The 20,383-nt window shown below is 41.1% G+C and overlaps 1 protein-coding gene across 1 annotated transcript in view; it reads right to left on the reverse strand.

Annotated features, from left to right (window-relative positions):
- The window catches only part of GOPC (golgi associated PDZ and coiled-coil motif containing), a 57,427-nt gene that overhangs the window by 27,301 nt on the left and 9,743 nt on the right, over positions 1-20,383 (reverse strand). Inside the window, 1 exon segment of the mRNA XM_077812991.1 lies at positions 6,289-6,453. Within this exon segment, the coding sequence (XP_077669117.1) occupies positions 6,289-6,453 (165 nt within the window).

A 20,383-nucleotide genomic window follows, 5' to 3' on the forward strand; every position in this document is an offset into this window, starting at 1 on the left:
TCCTGGGAACCACAGGCCAGTCAGCCTCACCTCAGTCCCTGGAAAAATCATGGAGCAGGTCCTCAAGGAATCAATTCTGAAGCACTTAGAGGAGAGGAAAGTGATCCGGAACAGTCAGCATGGATTCACCAAGGGCAAGTCATGCCAGACTAATCTAATTGCCTTCTATGATGAGATAACTGGCTCTGTGGATGAGGGGAAAGCAGTGGAGGTGTTGTTCCTTGACTTTAGCAAAGCTTTTGACATCATCTCCCACAGTATTCTTGCCAGCAAGTTAAAGAAGTATGAGCTGGATGAATGGACTATAAGGTGGATAGAAAACTGGCTAGATTGTCGGGCTCAACGGGTAGTGATCAATGGCTCCATGTCTAGTTGGCAGCCGGTATCAAGTGGAGTGCCCCAAGGGTCGGTCCTCGGGCCGGTTTTGTTCAATAACCTCATAAATGACCTGGAGGATGGTGTGGATTGCACCCTCAGCAAGTTTGTAGATGACACTAAACTGAGAGGAGAGGTAGATACGCTGGAGGGTAGGGATAGGAATCAGAGGGACCTAGACAAATTGGAGGATTGGGCCAAAAGAAATCTGATGAGGTTCAACAAGGACAAGTGCAGAGTCCTGCACTTAGGACGGAAGAATCCCATGCACCGCTACAGACTAGGGACCGAATGGCTCAGCAGCAGTTCTGCAGAAAAGGACCTAGGGGTTACAGTGGACGAGAAGTTGGATAGGAGTCAACAGTGTGCTGTTGTTGCCAAGAAGGCCAATGGCATTTTGGGATGTATAAGTAGGGGCATTGACAGCAGATCGAGGGACGTGATCGTTCCCCTCTATTCGGACACTGGTGAGGCCTCATCTGGAGTACTGTGTCCAGTTTTGGGCCCCACACTACAAGAAGGATGTGGAAAAATTGGAAAACGTCCAGCGGAGGGCAACAAAAATGATTTAGGGACTGGAACACGACTTATGAGGAGAGGCTGAGGGAACTGGGATTGTTTAGTCTCCGGAAGAGAAGAATGAGGGGGGATTTTGATAGCTGCTTTCAACTACCTGAAAGGGGGTTCCAAAGAAGATGGATCTAGTTCCAAAGAAGACGGATCTAGACTGTTCTCAGTGATAGCAGATGACAGAACAAGGAGTAATGGTCTCAAGTTGCAGTGGGGGAGGAGTGGATATTAGGAAAAACTTTTTCACTAGGAGGGTGGTGAAACACTGGAATGCGTTACCTAGGGAGGTGGTGGAATCGCCTTCCTTGGAAGTTTTTAAGGTCAGGCATGGCAAAGCCCTGGCTGGCATGATTTAGTTGGGGATTGGTCCTCCTTTGAGCAGGAGGTAGGACTAGATGACCTCCTGAGGTCCCTTCCGACACTGATATTCTATGATTAAGCTGCTTTCAGTTAAGCCTGCAGTTTGGTGGGACATGGTTCAGACCTGGGTCTGTGTTTGTAGCCAGAAAGCATGTCTGGCACAACCAGGCAGGGTTCTGGAGTCCCAAATTGGCAGGGAAAGCAGGGGCATCAGTAGTCTTGGCACATCAGTTGGCAGCCCCAAAGGGGTTTCTGTGACCCAACCCATCACAGGCAACTCTACCACAGGGGAGTGTAATATGCAAGCATGATCTTCATGTAGCCATCAGGCTGGCTTTAGGGTTCCTATGCACTACCAAGATGGCACAAAGGCACACCAACACTCCCAAAGATCTGAGCTAGTATATGTCCACTGATTATACAATTTATTCTCAATTTGTAGGATATCCCGTACATATAAAATGTCAGAAAGAGGCCACAGTTTAAGGCTTATGCATGAAGGAAGAGATTAAAGGTTGAACATTCAATCTTCACTCTGCATTATTTCAAAAGCTTCTCTTTCTCACCCACAGAAGTTGGTCCAATAAAAGATATTACCTCACCCATCTTGTCTCTCCAGTATCCTGGGACTGACTCAGCTACAATACTGCACAGAGCTCTGCATTACCTGACGTTTTTGTTTAGTTTCTGAACCCTAACTTATACCAACGGTATTTTTTTGCATAGAGTTTCCTGGGGTCTTTTTGGTTTGGTTTTAGCTGAGAAAAGATTAAGAGCTTCCAGAATGTGTAATTTCCTTGATCCAGAGATTTTGGTTTGACAGCTCTTGAAAGAAGCTCCTAATTCCAACCTTTTGAGTCTCACCTACCACAAGCTAACTTTCTAAAGTGATCTAGAATTTTTAGATCAACTAAAAAACCAAATAGCAGAATTCTACTGTTCATGTGTGAAGTGATCCACTTTAAACGATCATAAGTGTAAAGCTATACCACTGATTTTCTTCAAATGTGGCTTATTCCTTATATTCTAATTAAATTTACAAAACAAATCAAGTCTGATGTTTCTAACTTGAGCCATTGTTCAGATATCCTTGTGAAATATTTCTTTCCAGAAGAAACAAGGAATAATGGAACTCAAACATAAGCAAAAAAATTTGCTCAAATTTTCCACCCCAAAATTTCTCCTCTGGCCTCTGTCAAAGGCTGGAAAATTACATTCCAGGACCAGTTAGTGAGACAAAGTTATACGCAATTGAAACAGGTGGGGTTAAAATGAAAGTTGGAACTGAACCTTAAACATACACAGTGCTATCCACTATCCATTCTTTAAGTCGCATTCTAACACTGTCCATTCTTTAAGTGGCGTGTAAGAATATACGCTTACAATTGTTGGCACTAAAAGTTCACACACTGCATAAAACAACATTTACCATTACAACAGTGAATGATATTTCCTTACTGCTGTTAAAAAAAAAAAAAAATCTAACCACACATTACAGCAAATCATTAGAAAATGGCTAATTCTTAACATAAAATGTACTGAGTTAAGATGGCATGACAGGCTAGTGTCCTAATATGTAAGAATACCTCAGCCTTTTCCCAAATCAGTTATATTATGCCTATATAAGCAGATATTGCTTTCTAGTTTTTATATCATGACTAACATTCCTTAAAGCAGAAAAATTATGCTTAATACAGACAACATTAAAATACAAAGTTTTACTCAAGAATAACAGATCTCAATTACTTAATGATTTTTCAATAGATAAAAACAAATTTTTAATAGTAGCTATATGGTCCATAATTCTATGAAAATAGTGACATTATTTAAAAATCTTTAAGTCTATCACTTGCAAAGTTTAAGAGGTGAAAGTCTCAAGTCTGAATCACTACCAAACACCTCCATATAAGTACTACTAAGCTTACATATCTAGGGACCATAGGACTGTTAATAAATAGGAAAGTTACATTAAAAACAACACACTCACAAAAAGGGAATTGAGGAGAGGGGGGAATGTATGAAAACTGACATCTTACCAGAGAAAATTGATAATGTACAAAAATTATTGCTCATAACATGCTGAATATTGTTATTTTTAAATAAATACTTAAACAGTTTCAGATTTTGTTTCTGTGTAGCAAGATCAGACAACCTTCAGAATTTCATAAGTTACCAGATCATATCATCCCAAAACAGTTGCAGAAACCAGAAATATAAACAAATACAGACATGCACAGGCTTGGGATAACAGGCACCAAAACTAAAAATTGTCAACAATATCAGATATGTGGCCAACCAGCGGGGAAGAAAGCCAGCCAGATCTGTTTTTCTAGTCTCAGAGGCCAATATGTATACTGCCACACAAAACAAAAGCACTTAAATACAGATGAAGGCAACTAGCATACTTACCAACTCATCCACAGAAAGGATAGACTTAAGAAAGAAGAAAACAGTTCCATAATCAGAAAAACTGACAAACACTGGCAAAGTGAACTTCTAGAAAATGCCATAAAATAAATGCAAATATCAGTCTTATTCTGTCAGAACACTATTAATGAAATGTACTAGGTTTATTAATAAAGGACACAAAAATAAGTATGGTATTAAACAAAAAAGCCTATGTTGTACCAATTTCTGCATCAAAGTATGCATTGTAAGGAATAAATCATTAAAATTCTTAACTTTTAGTGGGGTGGGAGGAGGTATTGTTTCATGGTCTCTGTGTATATGTCTTCTGCAGTTTCCACAGTATGCATCTGATGAAGTGAGCTGTAGCTCACGAAAGCTTATGCTCAAATAAATTGGTTAGTCTCTAAGGTGCTACAAGTACTTCTTTTCTTTTTTCTTGAAAGTTTAAATATGTTTTAATTCACCAATGTTTTGCATAACTTGGAGTTTGTCAAATATGCATTAATAGTAAACTGCATATCAACCTTCCCACATGCTCTAGTAAGAGAAGTTGTATACTGGGCAGAGAGGGAGGGAGGTTAACATATGCAGCATTATATTTTTCAGTAACACGTTGACACGGTCTCCCTTCAAAATACCTCCCCTGGGCAGATTCAGACTGATAGAAGGTCACCACTAAAGCTCTTTTTAGCTTAAAACTCAGATTTTCAATTTTTGTTGTCATCTAAGTAGCTCCAATTTTGCTTGCTCAAGCTCTTCAGCCTTTGTAGTTTCTATATCTAAAACAGTTTAAAGGACAGTTTCTCTCCACTAAAATTCTATGAAATCCCAGAAGACAGAGTAAAGCAAATTCAAAAGATAAGCCTTGTGGTTTATAAGAAAGGGGAAGAGGCAAGGCACCATACTGAATTAAAGACAAAATGTCAGCCTAGATTTTTAATGAGTACAATTTCAACATAGATAAATCCTGAAGCTTGTCTATTTAAAAAAAAAAAACTACCTGAACCAAATGGAAAAATATTATAGTTCTGTGCTAAAGCCACAAAAATGTCTGTCTTCAAAGTTAAAACTAAGGAGTAAACTTTCCCCATATTGTTTAGGGATTTATCTACATTGAAACTGTACTCATTAAAAATCTAGGCGTATCTTTTGAGTTTGCTTTACTCTGTCTTCGGGATTTCTGTATTTTAATACACATTAAGGTAACAGGAAAACTTTCCATGTACGTTGAGGCTTCACAACTTGAACTTGGTAGAGAAACAATCTTCAACATGGTCATAGACAAACATGGCTTAAGAGTTGTAAGAATTATAAAGTGTGAAAACAATGTTCAGAAACCAAGTCAGAGTCCTGCAACTCAGATAGCCTATACAGAATGATTTTTATTTTATTTATTAAAATTCTGTTCATGCTGTACCCTGAAACCATGCTAGCTGTGATTAGTAATGAGAAAGAATGTTTCTTGTTTAGATCACCAGTTAAAATCCAGAGAACGCTAACAGAAAAAAAAAAATGGCTGTTTGGTGGCATTTGTCAAATAGTTCCTCAAAATGTGTTTTACAAATCACCAGTGGTGAATGGAGTCTTTCCTGATGATCTGTTGAATTAAACAATAAGACTGAGATGGGAGGTGGCCCAGTTTGGAAATACGAAAAAAGGAGGTTTCAGAGTAATAGCCGTGTTAGTCTGTATTCGCAAAAAGAAAAGGAGTACTTGTGGCACCTTAGAGACTAACCAATTTATTTGAGCATGAGCTTTCGTGAGCTACAGCTCACTTCATCAGATGCATACCGTGGAAACTGCAGCAGACTTTATATATACACAGAGAATATGAAACAATACCTCCTCCCACCCCACTGTCCTGCTGGTAATAGCTTATCTAAAGTAACCACTGAAAAAGTTTCAGTCTTATCTCTAGTAGTTACCCACACCACAAAAAAAAAAAATCCCACTACCCTAGAGTGGAGTGGAGAGGGAGGGAGAGGAATGGGTGTCTCCTCTTTTTCACAATGCAAAAAGAAGCCCTGGTTATTTTTTGTAAGATATGCTTATTTTTCACATTAGACGTTCAAAGATCTTTTCTACCCCAGGAAAACTCTTCAATTAAGAAAACTGCCTATCAACTTCTCTTCATTCTCCACAGAAAACCTTCACAAAAAATTAATATTTCCAATATTTCAAAAGTTAAAACACCAACTCTCAGAGCTTAATTATATTACAAAAACAAAAAAGCACAATCTTAATTTTTTCCCACTACAGAACTTTAATACAATTTCTTTGAAATTATTACATACGTATTTCAAAGCAAACAGCCTACAACCCTGAATGTTGATAGACATCTGTTTGGGACTCCTCTGTTTCTCTCTACTGTACTTTTCCAGCTATAGTAGGTTACTAACTCATCATTTTAGCAGTCTCCAAAAGAAATAGTATTAGAAAATTAGGTAACATATACTTGTTTATTTTTAAACTGGTGTTCAAGTAAGTTTGTGCCAGCAACATTAACATTTCACCACTTACACAGTCAATAAAAAAGTGTAGTTTGAACTTTTTCCTTTAATCTATGATACTCACCAATTTTGCTTTAATTGCCCCAGAATCAACACTCTGGCCAGTTTTGGCATGCAACTGAAGTTGAACGGCATGGAGTTGCAAAAGCTGATCATGCACCTCTTTTTCCAATACTACTTTCTCAGCCTGAGTTTCTGTCAGTTCAGATTTCAGATCCACCAGCTGCGCCTGGAAGATATCAGAAGTCCAACAATGAGTGCAATTATTAAAATTTTGTTTCTCATTATTATAAAATGGAGTCACATTCTACACTATAAAGGTTTCAGATGTACAGGTAAAATAAAGATGGAATTGGATTCTTTCCATGAGTCTCTCATACCCCTCTAAGGATTCCTTCATTTACAACATATTTTCTTCTCTAACTCCCAGCACACAAACACAACCACTCTTCTGAAGAGTGAATGGAACTTCCTTCATAATCCATTACAGGTTAACAACAAAGAAAATGAAGCCTCTGCATAAATTCCTATATAGACTCCCATGAATTAAAAGCACATATCCACAGAGATCTTAGTAAGACTACACAGATTTCTTCTGATACTGAAAATTTCGAATTATAGGACGAATCATAGCCTCCCTACCTTCAACAGAAAATATCTGTTGACAGGGCAAGCCAGAATTTGCCCTAAATGCCAAGAAAACCCGAGTAATTTTTAAAAACTTGTTTTAGGATGAATAGGCTTCTACAAAAGAAATCTACTTCTACAATCAAGTGGTTTTTAAAATCCTTTTCTAAATAAAAAGTTTGTGATTTATTTGCAAAACCATATCACTCTCTCTAATAAAGGCATTATTGATGTCTCTGTTGTAAATACTCTACTCTCAAACAGAAAAAATAATAGTTGAACAAGATGTTTAAAAGACACCATCAATACTCAAGGTGATGTACTACTAAGCAGATTTCTTTTTTAAGGTCTTAACATCAAAGAGCCCAATATAGCTACCCTCACAATTTTGCCATAGACCTAGAGAAGCAGGGTTGGGCTTTACCTCAGTGACATTTGCCTACACCATACTCCTTTTTAATGTATCCTAACTACTAACGTAATAAAATGTATGTTTAAAATATTCTTTTGCATTTTAACTCTAAGACTGAAGTCCTATTTATTCAAAAACAGGTAAATCATAAATAGTAAAAACTTCATATATTGCTCCACCACTGTCCAGCCACAAATGCTGCACTTGATCTATAAAATACAATTCTAACAGCACGAGGTTAGTTCATACAATCTATTAAATCCTTGGCTTCTCTGTTCAGATTGCCAATCAGTAAGAATTGTGGCTATTGGTTCTGTGATGTGGACATAAGTCCTTTGGGAACCATACTGAGAGCAAACTCATTCACATATGCCAAACACACAATCTATTTTTTAAAGTATAAAAACAAATAAATAAATGGAGCTGCTCTAATACACACATGAGATAAAATGAAGAGAGAAGGAAGTAACCTATTCACATACACATGATAAATTCATAATTCCATCTCATATTTTACAGTATCACAAACATAAGTATTCAGACCCAAGGGTGACACACAGAAGGTAATATAACTGGTGGCATATCACAAATACTGTACTGAAAATAAAAAAATCTTAAACCTTTAGTCCGTCATACAATCATACGCTTTTAAGAAAGCTGACCACAAATCTCTAAACTCATCTAAATAATTTCACTGATATGTCACCTTTTTCAGATCAGGCAGCCTACTCAATTCTAAGAATCAAAATAATATATCCAATAGATAAACTGATTTCCAATACTGTAAGATATTTCCACTCCAACAAGGAATGATGGCAGTTTATTATAGTGAAGTGGCTGCACCACTACAGTTAAGTTGTGTCGACAACTTCTATTTAAAGGTTGACCTTTCTAAGCTAAAATCAACATGGTAAGTCAGATCCCTTTGAAATTTAGTGTGCATCAGGAGGGTGCCGGATAGGGTTAGTGACCCACATTTGGGGTCAACTTAGCCAACTCCCTAGAAACAATACCATGTGTACAATTTAATAACCACTTCATAGCCATTTACAACTCTTACACTTTACACAACTCCCAGGACACCTTCTACAACTACACTTTCACTTAAAGCACTAGAATCCTCTCATATTCCATCTTACAGTGGCCTTTGTAATAAAAGCCCTGTGCCCTGCTACTGACATAACCTACACGATTCTGCATTAAAATGCTGCATATTGTGTCCTCTCTCCTTTGCTCACACACAGAGGGTGCAAAACGTAGATCTTATCTTATCATAATCACAGGTCTATCACACAGCTCAAAGTAATTCACGAATGTCGTCAAATCAAAAACACACCTTTACCAAGCAGGCCCAATTATTTCCTCCAATATGTAGGCCTGGTCTACACTACAGAGTTTGGACAATGTAACACAGCTTACACGGACCTAACTCTGTAAGCATCTACACTGAAATGTAGCTCCCACCAATGTAACTTGTCCACTACACCGACTTAACTCCACCTCCGCTAGAGGCGTAGCGCTTAAGTTGATGTAGTTAATCGATGCAGTGTCGCTGTAACACACTGAGTTGCTGACATTGACTGTGGCTGCAGAAACTGTCCCACAATGCCCGACCCTGGGGATGAGAGTGAATGGATTTTAAAAAGAGATGAAGAGCTTGTACATTTCAGCAACTGTGGGGCTGGAAGAATAAAGGTATGTGCGGTAAAGGGGCATATTGAGATACTGCTGAAAGAGGGCAGAATTAATTACATGGACAAATTTAACTGCATTTTCTGGTTTTGCTCACCTAAACTTTCTGCAGGGAGATCACCCAGCAACCTTAACTTTGGGTTAATGTAGGGGTTTTTTTGCCACTAAACATTATATCAGGGATCAGCAACCTTTGGTATGTGGCCAGTCAGGGAAATCCGCTGGTGGGCCGGGACGGTTTGTTTACCTGCAGCGTCCGCAGGTTCGGCTGATCGCAGCTCCCACTGGCTATGGTTCGCTGTTCCAGGCCAATGGGGGCTACGGGAAAGTGGTGGCCAGCACATCCCTCAGCCCACGCCGCTTCCCACAGCCCCCATTGGCCTGGAACAGTGAACCGCGGCCTGTGGAAGCTGTGATCGGCCGAACTTGCGGACGCTGCAGGTAAACAAATCGTCCGGCCCGCTGGCAGATTTCCCTGATGCGCCGCGTGCCAAAGGTTGCCGATCCCTGCATTATATATTAGTCCTAGTAGCTAGTGCCCTTTATCCATAGCATTGCCAACTCCCACAATATTATGAGACTACTACAGAAAATCCCATGAAGAAATTAATAATTCTGTATCTAGGGCAGAGTTTGGATAAAGGGTAGTAAATAATGGTGGGCAGTAAATAATGCATGACCACACACTGAATGAGAAGAAAAAAAAATATTAAATAGCTACTGATTAAGTGAAGATGAGGATGGCGTTCTGTGGAAAAATAGCATTTGATCATTGTGATAAATAGTTCAGTTTCTCACAATATCTTTGAGAAACCTTATGAAGTCTATTGCATTGAATGCAAAGTTTATGTGTTACTGCAGGATTGGAGGTAACTTCTGGGGCGGTTCAGGGGGTGGGGTGGAGACATGGTCAATACAAACCTTGGGAAGCTTCAAAAGGACTATTTTAAACAATGAGCCCAACAAGAAGGAACTTCTGAGTCAAAGTTAAGTGGGTTTCCTATTAAATACCTAGAGAGAGGTGATTTCAAATTCCTACCTCCAAACCCAACCTTTTGAAGCTACGTCCTGAGGAGGGAACCTGTTCCTGGCATCTGAATATCAAAGATTGAAGCTATATAAAGAAGAAACTGACTTATTCATGTGTTCTTGTTATGAATATGCAACCACAGAAAAACCCATGTGGGATCTGAAGGACTGAATCCCTACCAGATCCCTTTTTGGAGCTGGGGGTGATCTCTGATAAGCTCATTATCATTCATGTAGGTTCTTTTATTTTTTTAATATGTTTTCTCTGTAATGCTTTTACTTTAAGAGTAAATGTGCTTGCTTATAAAATGTTGTGAGTAAACTACGGTGGGCAATAACACAGTTTATCGCCCCCCAGTGCAGACACTGGCTGTTTAGGCCATCTGGCTTGCTGGGAATAACACAGTGTAAGCAGGGAACTGTACAGCCTAGAAAAACCCTGGTCAAGAGGGAGAGAGAGACATGGGTCTCCGCCAACGAGACATGACAGCAGGGGAGCCAGAAACTTTTAAGTGGGTGCCTTGGGTGGACCACAGAGGGGGAATACAAGTGCAGTTACTCTGAAATTGCAACGATCTTGTAATTAAAGGCTGTATCAGAATGCATATACACAAAGGGGCTGAGTCAAGCTTACATGCACAACCTTACCAATCTTTTAATATCGTTTTTTAAAAATATGTATTAGAAATTACAAGACAAAGGAAAAGTGTCATATCATGTTATGAGAGGCACCCATGACTGTCATGGAATTTTCAGAGGAACCAATCGGGAGAAGCAGCATTGAAAAACAGAATGTTTAGTTTTAAGATCAAAACAGTTTGGGAGAAGCCATTTGAACAGCTATAATGGTAAAACAGCAGGTTTGGCCCTGGAGTCACAATGAAGGGGCTACTTTATATATTTATTAATCATATCATATCCTTTATGTAATCTGCTGATTCATCCACAGGGAAGAGCTCTAAATGATTGGCAATTCCACTTCCAAATCTTTATTTTCCTTAAATTGCAAATGTACTGCAAGTATAGTGTATTTTTGTGCATCAGAAATCTCATTAACTTCCTTGGGTGCACAATGCAGTTAATGAGAGGCATTAAGTACCTGTATTTTGATGTATTAACAAATATCCTGCTTTTCTAACTGCAGTATTTACAGGAATAAACCTGTCTTCTGTTTGTTAAAGTTCTTTTAGCTTGTCACAGTAGGAACTGTTGTGGTTTCCTCTCTATGAAGTAAACTTGTGTAATCCCAACTAAACTGAAGAATGTATAAAGGAAACCAATGAAGTACACTGTGGCACAAAATAGGCATATCACAGCCTTAAAAAAATTATAGGACAATTTATTAGCAATATTTTGCCTGGTATCTGTTTCTCTTTCATAGCAATAGGAGCTCAGGAATATGGAGAGCACACCTCTTAAAGCAAACAAGCATGGCTAAGCAATTTTTCACTTGGTATCATTTTCACCCTTGACAAACACACTGCCTAAAAATATATAACCTATAGGACAGAAAAATCAAACATTTTTAAAGGATACTAAAACTATCCACTATTTTAACTTTATTAAAGACAACATAATATATGTATCATAGCAAGCTATTATCAAGGTAGTCAGGCAGCATAGGTCCCAGCAACAATTGTTAGTTAAAAAAACCAACCATGAACTAATTACAATGAACTAAACCAACTGGAAGAAATATTTAGAGGTCTAATACTGCTGATCCAGCCGAGAAACAAACATGTGTAGTGCTGCAATCCATCAATACTAGAGGCAGTCAATAAAAATTAAAATGGCAACAATATTATTAAGGGCTAACATGCCATGCAAGTGATGGGAGGTGCCACTCTGAATACTATTTACACTACGAAATTGACTCACTTCTTCCAGTACTTATCAGCAGTGGTTCATGCTGAATTGGAGCAATAAAAAGTCTGACAGCTATTGTAAACAGGACACAACCAATGTTTAGCACCATTACAGAAAGCACGGAAGAAAGACAGTGGGGTCTATTGGATTGGGCACTGGACACTCAGTATTGGACTAACTTGGTTTCCAGTGAAACCAATGGTAGTTTTACCACTGCCTTCAATGGGACCAAGTAAGGCCAAATGCTGAGCTCTTTTGAAGAAAAGAAGAAGACGGGGAAAAATCACTTTTGGGGTCTATTCTCAGCTCTGCTACTGACTCACTGTGTAAACTTGGATAAGATATTTTGGCTCAGGCCCTAACTTCACTGAAATAAATCAAAATGTCTCATTTACTTCAGTGGGCAATTCATGAGGCCTTTAACCTCTCTGTGCCTCGATTTCCCCAACTTCAAAATGGAAATGATACTACAAGTATTTTGAGATCCATGGGTAGAAAGGGCTAAGTATACTGTTATTAGTGTTGACAGAGATTTAATGAAGTTCAAGGGCTCAGGGAAGAACATCTGCCATTAGCAGAAAAAGGAAATTTCTGAACTATGAATATTGTATGTGTTTCAGTTTGATGGGGACCTCTAAAAGAAAATATTGTGAAGTTATAACTATCTATGGAATAGACTAAGAAGAAAGGAAGACATAACCAACAAAAGGGCCTCTTTTTCCAATGTGCATTTGGTCCATCAAGTGAGGCGCTCCAACTTTTTACCACATATATTCACATTTTTCTTCATCTCCTTTGATTCACTGTCCCAAGTATAATCCTTTACACATTCACTTTAAAACTGTTATCCCAAAGAACTTATACTTCTGCAAGGTTACAGCTTTCTAAAGCATCTGTGAGCAACATTCTGTTTCAGAATGAGTTACTGCTTTAATCACTGTCATCACTTTGACCTATATCAAGCTACTTTTTAACCCTGAAATGCAAGTATCCTATTTTTAGTTAAACTGCAGGTCCACATCATCATCATCATTATCATCAACAATGGAATGATCTTGACTCTGCAATAAGGCAATGACCCAGAAGAAGAAAAATTTTAGTTAGTTTCTGGTAAGTCTACTTTTTTTTTTTTTTTTTTGGGGGGGGGGGGGAAAGAGGGGATATACTTTTACTATTTGCCAGAAATTAAGTAGCACTTCTTAAAAAGGCATTTACAGCTACAAGATATAAATGAAAATTTCTCCCATTGAAAATATTCTTAAAATTTTAAACATGACAATTTTGCCTGTTGTGCACAGGGAACAAAATAATCTCAGAGTTAAAATTCTATTGTTTAAATACATTCTGAGCTATTTTGCAAAGGATTCAAAAATATTGTTGGAAAAATTCAAAGCCTGCTTCTCTAGACAGAAATTGTTCTATTTTTTATTAAATGGGTTTCTTTATTTACTACTTTCAAACATTTATAAGATAACATCAACAAATCACCTTAGTATAAATGCATTCTCTGACATGGAAAAATAGTCAAACTGCCAATGTTCTAATTAAATTGTTTTAATTTCTGTGATGATTATATTTCAAGTTCTTGTATAGTTCCATAAGCATTTTATCAGGAACGGAGGTGGGACTTTATAAAAATGCTAGCATTATTCAGTCAACAATGCAGTTCTTTTTCGATTTATTATTGGATATCCTGCGTCAGCTCCTCATATTTAGACCTCCCAGAAGATCAATTTAGGAGCACCCAGTCTACTTATTCATTTTTTCCTAGCAAGGTAAGTGTCAAAACGATGAAGCTTGATTGAAAATTATTACTTATTTGTATTACCATAGCACATAGGAGCCCTAGTTACGGACAAATCCCCATTGTATTTTGTACAGCATCTAGCACAAGACAGAGAACTTACAATCTAAGGTCTTGTCTACACTGGCACTTTACAGCACTACAACTTTCTTGCTCGGGGGTGTGAAAAAAAAAAAACATGCCCCTGAGCGCAGCAAGTTTCAGAGTTGTAAAGCACCAGTGTAGACAGTGCACCAGTGCTGGCAGCTACACCCCTCGTGGAGGTGTTTTTTTAAAAGAGTGCTGGGAGAGCTCTCTCCCAGCACTCTGCCATGACTATACAAGCCATGTTAAAGCACTGCTCTAGGACTATGTGTACACTTAAACTGCTACAGAAGCAGTTGTGCCACTGTGGCGCTTCAGAGTCAACACTCACTATAGCAATAGGAGGGATTCTCCCCTTGCTGTAGTTAATCCACCTCCCTGACAGGATTCTTTCATCAACCCAGCGCTGTATATATCAGGAGTTTCGTTCGTTTAGCTACATAGCTCAGGAGTGTAGATTCTTCACACCCCTAAGCAATGTAGCTGGGTCACCTAACTTGTCAGTGTAGATCTGGCCTTAGCATTAGATAAAAGACAACAGATGGATGCAGACAGGGAAGTACAAGAAAACAATGAAACAATATTGGTCAGCATGATACACAGTGGTCTCAGTACACAAGCAGCCTAACTGACGTCAAGTTTTTTGTAGGCATCCCAGCAAATGAGTTTTAAGGAGGGATTTGAAGGCGGATAAAGAGATAGCTTTAAGGATGTTTATGGGGAATGCCTCACAAGTGTGAGGGGCAGCATGGGAGAAAGCACACAGGTATCTGTTTGAAAACTTAACAAGTGAGCAATGGAGGTGACATCATATGTACATTGGAGGTGGGAGTCAACAGCTCAATACCAAATGAGATAATAGATAGGGTGGGGATTGACTGTGATGGGCCTTGAAAGTGTTTATAAACAGCTTATTTTTGATGTAACAGAGAAGAGGAAGCCAGTGGAGAGATGCAAAGGGGTATCACAATTAAAGCAATAGGCTAGGGAAATGATCTTTGCAGCACCATTCTGAATGGATATGAGAAGGGCAAGATTGCATTGGTCAAGCCCAAAGAGAAGAAAGTTGCAGTAATCAAGACACAAGATGATGAGAGCTTGCACAAGAGTTTTAGCAGTATGGATGCATAAGAAAGGTCATATCTTATAGAAGTTATGCAGAAAGAATCTGCAAGATTCAGATATAACCTGGATTTGAGGACCTAAAAAGGTCAAATATGACATGCAGGTTATGGGCCTGAGTGACAGGCAGGATGGTGATGTTATCCACAGTGATCAAGAAAGGAGGAAATGAGGAGGGCTTTGGGGAAGATTAGGAGCTCTGTTTTAACCACACTAAACTTCAGTTGATGGCGAGACATCCATGAGGAGAGTCAGACACAGGCCAAGCGGAGACAAGTCTGGAAAAGAGAGGTAGATCTGAGTGTTGTCATCATAGAGATGGTAGTTGAATTCAGGTAGATGACACTACCCAGAGATAGGATGTAGAGGGAGAAGGGAACACAGGACAGCTCTATGGAACCCCACAGAAAGTTGGGAAGGGAATACTGGAAGGCTTCCAAGGACACAGGGAAGTTGGCTTTGTTCTACCTTGACAATTCATGCCATACATTAACTCCTATTCTCACACCAAACTTCTGAACATAACCACGAACTATATCAAAGTGACTAAGATGCATTTCTTAATGCTTTTATGAAGTTTGTAACCACTGAGCTCTCGTATCATTGTAAGGGTAACTCACGTTAAGACATTTAATTTATTATAGAAGTACTGTGAACATGACCAAAACAAACATATATTAAAAAAGGAGAAACTTTTATTGGATAAAAGAGACCATGATCAGACAAAAAACAATTTTTTTTCAGTTTATTAGTTAACCACCAATAGCGTGCTTGACACTGTTAAAAAAGGCACTGTACATTACTTCAAAAATGCTTCATGCAGATACAGGGGTCCATATATGTGGACTTCTTTGCACGATCAGGACACACATCTGTTGGAATGTAGTGAAACACTTAAGATGTTCTGTGGTTGAAGGGAAAGCAGTGGATGTATTGTTTCTTGACTTTAGCAAAGCTTTTGACACGGTCTCCCACAGTATTCTTGTCAGCAAGTTAAAGAAGTATGGGCTGGATGAATGGACTATAAGGTGGGTAGAAAGTTGGCTAGATTGTCGGGCTCAACGGGTAGTGATCAATGGCTCCACGTCTAGTTGGCAGCCGGTGTCAAGTGGAGTGCCCCAGGGGTCGGTCCTGGGGCCGGTTTTGTTCAATATCTTCATAAATGATCTGGAGGATGGTATGGATTGCACTCTCAGCAAATTTGCGGATGATACTAAACTGGGAGGAGTGGTAGATACGCTGGAGGGCAGGGATAGGATACAGAGGGACCTAGACAAATTGGAGGATTGGACCAAAAGAAATCTGATGAGGTTCAATAAGGATAAGTGCAGGGTCCTGCACTTAGGACGGAAGAACCCAATGCACAGCTACAGACTAGGGACTGAATGGCTAGGCAGCAGTTCTGCGGAAAAGGACCTAGGGGTGACAGTGGACGAGAAGCTGGATATGCGTCAGCAGTGTGCCCTTGTTGCCAAGAAGGCCAATGGCATTTTGGGATGTATAAGTAGGGGCACGGCGAGCAGATCGAGGGATGTGATCGTTCCCCTCTATTCGACATTGGTGAGGCCTCATCTGGAGTACTGTGTCCAGTTTTGGGCCCCACACTACAAGAAGGATGTGGATAAATTGGAGAGAGTCCAGCGAACGGCAACAAAAATGATTAGGGGTCTGGAACACATGACTTATGAGGAGAGGCTGAGGGAACTGGGATTGTTTAGTCTGCAGAAGAGAAGAATGAGGGGCGATTTGATAGCTGCTTTCAACTACCTGAGAGGTGGTTCCAGAGAGGATGGTTCTAGACTATTCTCAGTGGTAGAAGAGGACAGGACAAGGAGTAATGGTCTCAAGTTGCAGTGGGGGAGGTTTAGGTTGGATATTAGGAAAAACTTTTTCACTAGGAGGGTGGTGAAACACTGGAATGCGTTACCTAGGGAGGTGGTAGAATCTCCTTCCTTAGAAGTTTTTAAGGTCAGGCTTGACAAAGCCCTGGCTGGGATGATTTAATTGGGGATTGGTCCTGCTTTGAGCAGGGGGTTGGACTAGATGACATCCTGAGGTCCCTTCCAACCCTGATATTCTATGATTTTATGTGTGTGAGTGGAGGGGTGGGGGGTTACTTTTTTTCACAACAGTAGCCTCTCCTCATGTAACTTATATCAAGTCTCCATTAACTAATACATAGTTTACAATTCCACATCTGATTTTGGCTATTAGTCTTCTGGCCTGCAGGCTGCTGACACTACTTGTATCTTACTAAAAGCTAAAAGGAGTACTAGTGGCACCTTGGAGACTAACCAATTTATTTGAGCATAAGCTTTCATGAACTACAGCTCACTTCATGGGATGCATTCAGTGGAAAATACAGTGAGGACATTTATATACACACAGAACATGAAAAAATGGATGTTATCATACACACTGTAAGGAGAGTGATCACTTAAGATGAGCTATTACCAGCAGGAGAGCGGAGAAGAGAAAACCTTTTGTAGTGATAATCAGGGTGGCCATTTCCAGCAGTTAACAGGAACGTCCGAGGAGCAGTGGGGGGTGGGGGAAATAAACATGAGGAAATAGTTTTACTTTGTGTAATGACACATCCACTCCCAGTCTCTATTCAAGCCTAAGTTAATTGTATCCAGTTTTCAAATTAATTCCAATTCAGCAGGCTCTTGCTGGAGTCTGTTTTTGAAGTCTTTTTGTTCTAATATTGCGACTTTTAGGTCTGAAATTGAGTGACCAGAGAGACTGAAGTGTTCTCCGACTGGTTTATGAATGTTATAATTCTTGACATCTGATTTGTGTCCATTTATTCTTTTGTCCGGTTTGACCAATGTACATGGCAGAGGGGTATTGCTGGCACATGATGGCATATATCACATTGGTAGATGTGCAGGTGAACGAGCCTCTGATAGCGTGGCTGATGTGATTAGGCCCTATGATGGTGTCCCCTGAATAGATATGTGGACACAGCTGGCAACGGGCTTTGTTGCAAGGATAGGTTCCTGGGTTAGTGGTTCTGTTGTGTGGTTGCTGGTGAGTATTTGCTTCAGGCTGGGGGGCTGTCTGTAGGCGCGGACTGGCCTGTCTCCCAAGATTCGTGAGAGTGATGGGTCGTCCTTCAGGATAGGTTGTAGATCCTTGATGATGCGTTGGAGAGGTTTTAGTTGGGGGCTGAAGGCGATGGCTAGTGGCGTTCTGTTATTTTCTTTGTTGGGCCTGTCCTGTAGTAGGTGACTTCTGGGTACTCTTCTGTCTCTGTCAATTTGTTTCTTCACTTCAGCAGGTGGGTACTGTAGTTGTAAGAATGCTTGATAGAGATGTTGTAGGTGTTTGTCTCTGTCTGAAGGGTTGGAGCAAATGCGGTTGTATCGTAGAGCTTGACTGTAGACGATGGATCGTGTGGTGTGGTCTGGGTGAAAGCTGGAGGCATGTAGGTAGGAATAGCGGTCAGTAGGTTTCCGGTATAGGGTAGGGTTTATGTGACCATCGCTTATTAGCACCGTAGTGTCCAGGAAGTGGATCTCTTGTGTGGACTGGTCCAAGCTGAGGTTGATGTTGGGATGGAAATTGTTGAAACTAGCGTTTCTATAATATAAGCATGGCTTAACAAATCCTCTACTCCATATCTCAACAGCAAGAATTAAACTTTTCTCAGAAACTGGAGGGTGGGGACTCATCCACCAATTTCTGCAGAAACTTATTTTTCATTTAAGAATATTTCTAGTCTTGCAGTTAGAAAATACACCCTCCAAACATGAACCAAGTATAAACTAATATACAGTACTGTCTTCCTGAGTGTGAAAAAAGAAATCTTAAAGCCGTGTCTACAGCTTCTGTTTTTCAGGGGTTATTTCATTTATCACAATTTATTTTTAGCAATTGTTGAGTTCTATGTAATATTCAGGACTTTCTATGAATAATCTCTTTATAATGTTCCTTAGTGCACTTTAACATAGTTGTGATGGGATGTATAAATGCTGAGCAGACAGGGAAAGGGTTATGGAGGCTCTGTGCGCTAAGGTAGGTTGGTAGGGAGGAGGGCTTTAAAAGGAGGAAGCTACAGTCGGCAAAGGGGAAGCCCCGGGGCAAGCCTGACAGTGAGAGACTGACTTGGCTACCTTGCTATGAGTCCAGTAAAGCTGTTACCCAGGCACCCCTGAAGTAAGGTACTGCCACTGACCTTTTTGCTTACCCAGGGAGGGACTTGTTCTCTGAACTTTTGCCTTCCCACCACACCTGTAAACAAAGTAAGCAGGCCCACCAGGGTGTGGCCAACTGCAAGGACTAAGAGCAGGGGCGGGCAAACTTTTTGGCCTGAGGGCCGCATCGGGTTTCTGAAGTTGTATGGAGGGGCAGTTACAGGAGGCTGTGCTTCCCCAAACAGCCAGGCACAGCCCGGGCCCCACCCCCTATTTGATGCCCCCCCGCTTCTCGCCTCCTGACAGGCCCCCCAGGACCCCTGCCCCATCCAACCCCCACCCTGTTCCCTGACTGCCCACAGACCCCCTGCCCCTAACTGCCCCCTGCTGCCCCATCCAACCACCCCTTCTCCTTGACTGCCCCCCCCCCACCCGGGACCCCTGCCCCATCCAACCACCCCTTCTCCTTGACCGCCCCTGGACTGCCCCCTGCTGCACCATCCAACCCCCCCCTCCTTCCTGACGCCCCCTCACCCCATCCCCTGCCACATCCAACCACCCCTTTTCCATGTCCTCTGACTTCCCCCGGAACTCCTGCCCCTGACTGTCCCCCGCTGCCCCCCCTCCTTCCTGACTGATCCCCTGGGACCCCTGCCCCCATTCAACCCCCTGTTCTCCACTCTCTGACCCCTATCTACACCTCTGGACCCTGACCACCCCTCCACCGAACTCCCCTGCCCTCTATCCAACCCCCCCGCTCCCTGCCTCCTTACTGCGCTGCCTGGAGCACTGGTGGCTGGTGGTGCAGCTGCACCAAGACAGGCAGTTGCGCCGCGCAGCACAGAGCATCAGGTCAGGCCGGGTTCTGCAGCTGCGCTGCCCCAGGAGCTCGCTGCTCCACCACCCAGAGCATTGCGCCGGCAGAGCAGTGAGCTGAAGCTGCGGGAGAGGGGGAACAGTGGGGGAGGAGCCGGGGGCTAGCATCCTGGGCCAGGAGCTCAGGGATTGGGCAGGACAGTCCCGCGGGCTGGATGTGGCCCAAGGGCCGTAGTTTGCCCACCTCTGACTAAGAGTCTGGAGCCTGGACTGAGCCAACCCTGTGGTGGTAACTGGGCATCACAAGGAGCCTCAACCCAGCTAGACAGGTGCCACACAGACTCCTTTTACAGTAGTACTGTTTCAAACACAACTACATTAAAGTGCATTAGGGAACCTTTAGTACACACCAGCAGAGTCTAAACAGACCAATTAAAGTACAACACGTTAGTGCGCTTTAGAAATCACACCCTTGTCGTCTGCATTACTGCTCTGTGTAGACAAGCCCTTAGATACAAGGTGTTTCCGGTGTTTCCGGTACTGGATAAACCCCTTTTCAAAATTTTTG

Source organism: Eretmochelys imbricata, chromosome 3 (genome assembly GCF_965152235.1).
Source record: "Eretmochelys imbricata isolate rEreImb1 chromosome 3, rEreImb1.hap1, whole genome shotgun sequence".
In the NCBI taxonomy this organism is placed as follows: Eukaryota; Metazoa; Chordata; order Testudines; family Cheloniidae; genus Eretmochelys; species Eretmochelys imbricata.